This window comes from Dichotomopilus funicola (assembly GCF_033296635.1).
Source record: "Dichotomopilus funicola strain CBS 141.50 unplaced genomic scaffold C8A04scaffold_66, whole genome shotgun sequence".
Lineage (NCBI taxonomy): Eukaryota > Fungi > Ascomycota > Sordariomycetes > Sordariales > Chaetomiaceae > Dichotomopilus > Dichotomopilus funicola.
In genome coordinates this window covers 34,687-42,539 of record NW_026944087.1, presented here as the reverse complement: position 1 = coordinate 42,539, position 7,853 = coordinate 34,687, and the positions used below count along the sequence as shown (strand labels likewise).

Below are 7,853 nucleotides of genomic sequence, written 5' to 3'. Positions count from 1 at the left end.
GACCTTTTTTTCCCAGCAATATGTTCGTCCTTGTCGGTGGTCAAAACCAAAAGCAAAAAGTTCGGAAACAAAACGCAAGAAAAAAGGTCTCTGTCCCATCATTTATAGACGGCGCCCTACAACCACGCCACGGCAGTCGATTTTCGGAGATTTTTTGTATTCGCATTTTTTCGGGTGTCGGGCGTCTCTGTCCGCGGGCTCGTTCCTATTCCCTCATTTCCTATTCTCTTCCTTCATACATCCGCCGACCGATCCATAATCGGATACTTCATATCCACAATCGCTCCTTACTCGTCACTCCTTCCGACCACCCGGCGCTCAGCCATCGCCTAAACACACCATACTGTCAGTCTTCTTGACGATCATTTGTCTTCGACACTGGCTTCCCCGACAACCTCTCTTCAACAGCACACCCGTTCTTTACCGCCCTCTCCTCCTTGTACTTCTTTTATTTCATGTTGATGACGACGACACATAGAGCAGCGATTGCACAATCCCGTTTCCTTTTTTCTTCTTTCTTACCCACTTTGTTTTTCTCATTCTTGTCCTTTTACTTCGCCGTTCCAAGGAAGGTTTCAAGCCATCTCGGAAGGCATTCTATTCTTTACTCAACTACTTTTTGGAGACATTTTTCAGGCGTTTTTTTTCAATTACCCGGTTGCCCGCTTTTTCTTTCTCTCTCTCTTTTTCGGGGGAGTGGCGGCAAGGTCTTTGCATCGATTTACTATGTTTCTCTCTCTCTTTAGGTTTGGGAATCAAGGGGTGGAACTGTTATTTAGTAGGCTTGATCTGACCTTGTTTCATTCTTGCAACAGGATGAAGTGGAGGTCAGTAAGTCATATACTGTTTCTTGAAGGGGAAGAGGATTGTGAAATGTAGTAGTTCAGGCAATTAAGGAGTAGGAGAGTAGACAAGAGATAGGATTTTTTTTCTGTCCAGAGATTCCCGTGATGCCTCTTTTATTAATTTGTTCCTTGACCGCTGTAAATACGTAAAAACTTATTATTCAATCGTTCGTGTTGTGTTGCGGGGTTCTATTTTTTTTTAAAAAAAAAAAAGTTGGTCGTGATATTGGTTTAAAAAAGAAATGTGTACAATACCCGGTGGTTTTTATTTACATCATCAAAAGTAGTAACATAAACTTTGTTGTATTTACGACTTTCTACACCGGCTGACGGTATTCTTGAAGTTAGCCCTTTTAACATGGTATTATCTTCTACTGTGGGCTGAGACTTGTCAAAAGGAAAAAAAAAAAGACCTGACAACTGGATTCAGTAGATAATTATAATGCAGAGTTAATCTTAAACGTAAAACTTTCTAATATTCGTCAAGTACATTGTTGTACGTAGCCAAATGGCTTCTCTCATTATATCAACGCCTTTCCCGGTCTTCTATCACTCCGTGACATCCCACGAGAATACCGGCCGGCCCAACACATTTTGTTGACAGATATCACAGCATCCTAGTACCCGTTGACCATATTTTTACCCCATGACGCGCGCGCCGTGGCGTTTCCGCCTGGCAGAGTCAATGCTTGACCGCATATCAACAATCCCTTGTGATCGACCCCCCCTTGGACGTTTAACTAGACGCCGGAGTTTGCCACCGGTTTCCCGTCCTGACAAAAAAGCCTTTGTCGCCAATCCTTCCCCAGTAACACCCCACCATAGACTGCTTAACTGTTTCCTCCCTCCCACACTTCCGTCCCGCTCTTCACTTCTTCCTCGCCTGGGCAATCAGCCGCTTCGAGAAACGGTTAAGATGGTAGTTGATCGTGCTGTTCTTCTTGGGTGGTGGTGGCGGGGCATCCATGCACGCGCGCAGGGCTTGTTCGACGGTTGTGCAGCCGCGCCCGTGGTGACCGGCAGAGGCCCAGCATGCTGTGAAAGAAGAGCGCGTTAGGTGACAACGTACCGGAGAGTTTTCAACAACGGGATTTTCAATGGTGGTGAACGTACCCAGGACAGAGGACATGACAGTGACGCAGGGGTTGGACTCGCGGAAGTTTGGGTTGCGCACGCGCAGCACGCGCAGAGGCGGCAGACGAATTGGGTTCCTGTTCGTCATTTTTGTATCTCTTGCGGGCGGTCCGCTACAGTAGCAATGGCATCGCCTGGTTGCTGTGCTGTCTCGTCTCGACGACCTCGGGCCGTCGTCGGAAAGTTGCGTTGCGCCTTTCTTAAGAGGGTGGGGGTTGAGAAAATCTCGGTCACGTGGTCGCGCCGAGCCGTTGACGGGCTTCTCGATGGTGGGGCGGGAAATCGAGGGATCACCCCGAAAGTCGTGGGCTGTGATTGGCTGGAGATGGAGATGTAAACAAATGAAGTCCACCACCCCTTGCTCGGCGGTCGTGGGGAAGGACCCTCTTGCGATGGGACACGACCGACTTTCGCGAATTCTTTTTGGCGGAACGCGTCTCCCAATTCTTTTCTGCACGAGTATTTTCGCAACACAACAACAACACCACTCACCTATCGACCGACTCAGCGCGTTATTCTAACCGGCTCGACGATATTTTTCCTTTAAACTTAAATTGCGACGAATAACCAATTTTCAACCCCCTTAACAATTGCCGACGACTTGCTCCCACACGTGCACAATGGGGGTCGAGTATCCGAACCCCGACAACATGGCGATGCGCGCCGACGCCGCCACGACATTTACAAATGAGTAGGTTACCGCTACAACACAGATTCCATGGCTAGAACACGGGAGAGAACTAATTAGCATTCACACAGAGAGTTTTTCGTCGATGCGCTTCTTCATTACCGCCCGGCCGGCTACCGAGCTTGGGACCGCGTCCCGGTCGCGCCAGTGCCTGATACCCGCAGGCAATCTAAGATCTGGAAGCGAGTGGGCGGTCTGCCCGTCGACCCGACCCAGAAGGCTTACCAGCGATCGATGGCGGAGCTGGAGTCGCAGGGAGAGGGGCCGAGGAAGCGAGCACGCCATTTGCGCTGGGTGCCCGCATGGGGCGACATGAAGTGGCATGGAAGTAAAGGCGTGGAATATACCCCGGAGGACATTTTGGCTGCGGCCCGAGGTATGTGGTTTCTTTGTTTTGTTCCTTTGGCAAATGCTGCATTCCGGGAGCTAACGAGAGGGTGCTTAACAGCCGCGGTCTTGGCCAACGAGAACGAGAGCGTCGCGACACCATACGGCGACGGAAATGAGCCTTTGACGTACCCGGCCAATGCGTTGAAGTATGTGCCGAGAAAACGACACAACACGCGCTGGACTATTGAGCCCAAGAAGATAACGACTGCGACCACGATGGTTGGCGAATTGCAGCCGCTGATCGAGTACGAGATTCCGGCCTCGCCTGAGCACGTGGAGACGAGGGTAGAGATGGATGAACAACAGATGATGAAGAGGTCGACGCGCAGCCCCAGCAAACGATGCTCTATTATCCCGGGACAAGATTCCCCACGCAAGCTGCCCATGGTCAGACTGACGCCCGCCGAGAATACCTCGGCATCATATTCACCAGTAAAGAGGGCGCCGGCTTCACTCTCTCCGACCAAGGTAGCGGACTCACCGCACCGCGACTTCAAAATAAACGCCACACCCACCAAGGTGATCCTCGAGACACCTAAGATTAGCCCGCCCTCGCAATCCCCCCTCAAGTCGTCCACCCCGTCGACCCCTGGTACCGAGGATTCGATGTATTCTTTGTTTGGCACGCCGCCTCCCGAGTCACCAGGTAGTCCTCTACCTCTCACCTTTGATCAACCCGTGGCAGATGTCCAAATCACCCCGGAGCATGAGGCTCGCCGCCGGATTTCTCTTCAATCCGCCCGCAGACGGTCGCGGGATTCCCCCGGCCTCTTGCGCATCTTTGCTCTCAAGAAGAGCGCCGCCGAGGGTGCCAACCGCCGGCACAGTTTACCGTCGCTCGAGGAGTTGTCTGCTGAAGCCCATGAGGTTTCTTCCTCCTCCAAGAAGGACCGCCGAAAGACGCTGGATCCATTTTGCGTGGACGAAGATGGAGTCGCTGCATCTGCAAGCAGCGATGAGTGCGCCACTACCACGGCCAAAGAAGTGCTGGATATTGATATGAAGACCAGCCCTGATATCTTTGGGCAGCCGGTTAAGAGCCCAGAGCTGCCCAAGTCAGCTGGTAGCAACGAACTGGAGGAGACCGAGCCTTCTGCGGCCTCCGAGATGGAACGCCCATCGACCCCGACCCCCGCTTCAACAGTTTCTTCCCCTGCTGTCCATGTTTCTGAGGCCACAACGGACGCAGTGAACCCGTCGGCCGATTCCGTTTCTACTTTTGATACCACACCGGAGAAAACAGAGGGCCGGGCCGGAACGGAAAATACAACCCCCGATCAGGCAGCAACCCCCCCTTCGGTTAACCAAACCAGTATCACGCACGACACGAGCGTCACGACTTCTCACATGGCCGAAGACCCTTTCAAGCTTTTCGGATCAGGACCAGAGTCAGAAGTCATGTTTGTGCCGGAAGAGCCGGAGGGTCTCTCGACCATTTACGAAGAGTCCACGATCCTCGAGAGCAGCCCTTTGAAGGGCGTCACACCCAGTGCCGGTCTTGCGTTGAACCCTGATGCTGGTTCTCCTGCCGCTACGTCGCCCACCCCCGACACCGAGAGTACCACCATCGACAACCAAGTTCCCGCCACCCCAGATGCGGGTATGCTCGGTTCGGCCTCTACTGCGGTTGATATCTCGCCCGATCAGCAGCTCCAGAACGAGTTGATGCTGGCCTCGGACGCCGCAACTAATCACGCCGAGAAATTGACTGCCTCGCCGCAGCTACCGCTTCCGAACGGCGATGCGACTTCATCGGATCCGACCAAGGATGTGTCGTGTACGCCCGTTTCGGGTAATCTCCAAGATGGGAAGTCGCTCTTCCGCCTTGAACGATTTTCCCTAGCGGCTTCGGTTGCGAACCCCGATTTCGATTCCCCATTCACTGCGGCATTGCGGGATATGCTGCAACAGGCCGACCCCCGACCTGTAGAAGCCACCGCGCGGCCGGAGAGCTCCGGGTTCACCCCGATTAATGGTCGGGCTTTCACATCAGATTTTGAGCGGAAACTTCGGGAACACCACGAGCCGCAGGTGGATCGCGACATGGATGACCTCGATGCCGACGAGGTGATTGAGCAGGAGGAGGTCGAAGTCGTGGAGGGTGAAGAGGCGACTGTTGCTCTCGATGGCACCGATGCCATGGACGCCATCGACGAAACCGCCACCGTCCAGCCTCCGCGACCGGAGAACGACACGCTCCAGCTGCTCGGCCGTCAACCCGATCCCGAGGCGGATATGCTCCGCGACTTTGTTACGCGCGTCACGGCGGATAAGAACGCCAAGGCTGCTGCTGCCGCCGCTGCGCTTGTTAAGAAGATCGCGCGCCGCTCCAGCTCCTTGGGATCGACCACGTCTGCCACCGGCTCGCCTATGGCCAAGTTGGGGTCGCCTACCAGTAGGACTCCGCTGGGTGTGAAGAGCCCCAACAGCCCGAGCCTATCCAAGAAGCGAAAGGCTGAGGACAGCCCCGCCAAGGACGAGGCCTCCCAGGTGTCCCCCGACGAGTCCAGCGATGAACCCCGGCTCAAGCGCCGCAAGCGAGCCGACCCGGTTCTCGAAAACTCACCCGAGACCATCACTGAGAACCCCTCGCCCGACCGTGGATCTCGCTCCCCCGGACGTGGCCCGCGGCGGTCTACCCGCGCCCGCAGGGCCCTGCGACCCGCGGCTCCATCGGCCAACTCGATCGCCCTATCCATGATCCCCGTTAGGCTGCCGGGCATGGGCGCGATTGACGAGGCCGCTATGGATGCCCACACCGCCAACATGATGCGCCAGCGCGAAGAGAAGGATTTGGTCTCCATCACGCGTGTCAACACGCGCAAGAACAAGGGCACCGCCGTGCCGCCCCAGGCTGTGCTGGCTAAGCAGGCCGAGGACCCGGCGGCGTGGCGCATGCGGGAGCTCAAGGGCGTGTTTGACGCCAAGGACAAGCGGGGCAAGGCCTCCACTGCTTCTGCCGAGGCTGGAAACGACGCGCAGGAGAACAAGGAGGAGAACGACAGTAGTGCCGAGCCCAGGACTGCTGCGAAACAACGCAAGGGTGTTCGCTGGGCCGAGGAGCTGGTTAGGTTCCAGACGGAGGATCCCAGCATCTTCCACGGCATGGCTAGGAGCCTGCTTGCGGATGTGATGAGCGAGGGGGACGACGACTTTGATGAGATCGCCGAGGCCGAACCGCCCCGCCCTGCTACACCTGTCGTAGAGAAGACGGCACGCGTCGCGGCCCGGAAGAGCGCCCCGTCCGCTGCCGCTAACGAGACCACCACTGCGACTGCTACCGCGACCGCTGAGACGACCACCGCTGCTGCTCCCTTGGCTAATGTCCCATCGAGCCGCACCCGGTCGAAGCGCGCGTCTCGACTGCAGCCCCCGACGCCGGTGAAGAGTCTCCGCAGCACCGATACGAGTGAGTCCGCGGTCCCCGCCGCAAAGCGCAGCACCACCGCGACGAAGAAGACCACGACGGCTAAGAAGTCCACCTCTACCACTTCTTCCGCGGGCGTCAAGAAGCCCACCGCCTCTTCGACCAGCACCACGTCCTCAGCAACCGGTCTGCGTGCTCGCGCCCGCCCTCTTTCCAAGCGTGCCGTGGCCGCTGCGACCGCGGCCTTGGCTGAAGCCGAGGAGACCAAGATTTCCTCTTCGTCATCGACCTCGTCTCGATCCTCGACCTCTTCTTCTTCCGCTGCCCCCTCCAAGACTGCTACTACCACCCCCAAGGCTTCTGGTTCTGGTTCTGGTGCTGGTGCTCGTGGTGCTAGTGCTCGTGGCAGTGGTTCTTCTTCTGCAGCTGGTATGGCGACCCGTCGCACGCGGGTGACCAAGCTCGGGATGAGCGCGAACGGCACGCCGGCGCCGAAGAGGCGGGGTCGGGCGGCTGGTTCGGCTGCTAAGTCTGGTGTTTAAGCTTCGTCTGCTGTTTGAGCTTTGGGCTGATGAGGGACGGGGAATTTTACTAACTGTAGGTTTTTCTGCGTCGAGACTGTGGGTTGGTCTGGAGTGTAAGGGTATATTTTGCTTTGCGCTGGTATTTCTGCTTGGTTTTGCTCGGTTGGTTGGCTTTGGTTTTGTTTTTGTTCCGTTTGGCTTGGTGGTTTATATGGTGGCGGTTTTAAGTGTTGGGTTATGTGGCAATAGGATTGATGGATGGATGGATCAATGGTGGGATGCTTGGAGTTTTGGTTTTTTCCCTACATTGACTGCGTTCAATGGGACGTTAGGAAACGTATATGGACGGACAGCTGGATCAGCAGTGGATACTGAGTACTGTTTGGAGCATTGTAGGGTATATATATGCCGCTTGGGAGGGTCACTTTCTTGGCGCCTAAAGATGGATGGATAGGGAGGTGGATGAAAAAGAGGAGGGAATCACCACATTTCGGAAGCTGGAGGGAACCAATACCTTTGGGAGGCTAGTTTGGGAGGCCAGTTTGGGAAGCGGGTTTGGTTTGGTTTGGTTCGGGACGCCTTCTTTGCGAAGGCCACGATGACATGAACGACTTTGGCGCTTGGTTTGGGCGTTTTCTGACAGTTTGGACCGCCCGTCTTTCTCACCAGGGAGAACAGATTTGCGGACACCATTCTGTCGTGTTGGGTTTATTTAGAACGGACGGCATGGCGGCTTGCTTTTCTCTCTCGGAGTTGTCGGTTTCGCTTTCATCAGGTTGGGCTCAGGTCGAAAGATACAAGCGCCTTGGAGGAAGCAGCAACATTTGAGAAGGAAACAGAGGACTGGAGGAAACAGGAGAGATACCCCCGGTTTTGTAGCGTTTTTTGTTCAGAGATAAGATACA

The 7,853-nt window shown here is 55.3% G+C and overlaps 2 protein-coding genes across 2 annotated transcripts; one reads left to right on the top strand and one right to left on the bottom strand.

The window, feature by feature from the left end:
* Nucleotides 1–1,713: 1,713 nt before the first annotated feature.
* Nucleotides 1,714–2,067, bottom strand: C8A04DRAFT_31428 (uncharacterized protein; the record flags this gene model as incomplete). Its single annotated transcript, XM_062781752.1, has 2 exons — nucleotides 1,714–1,880; nucleotides 1,959–2,067. 2 exons carry the CDS (start codon nucleotides 2,065–2,067, stop codon nucleotides 1,714–1,716), a joined length of 276 nt encoding a protein of 91 aa, XP_062634364.1.
* Nucleotides 2,068–2,784: 717 nt separating this feature from the next.
* Nucleotides 2,785–6,966, top strand: C8A04DRAFT_14426 (uncharacterized protein; the record flags this gene model as incomplete). Its single annotated transcript, XM_062778091.1, has 4 exons — nucleotides 2,785–3,063; nucleotides 3,136–6,533; nucleotides 6,591–6,704; nucleotides 6,834–6,966. Coding segments are annotated over 4 exons (3,924 nt in total), but the record flags the coding sequence as incomplete, so codon positions are not given.
* Nucleotides 6,967–7,853: the final 887 nt, after the last annotated feature.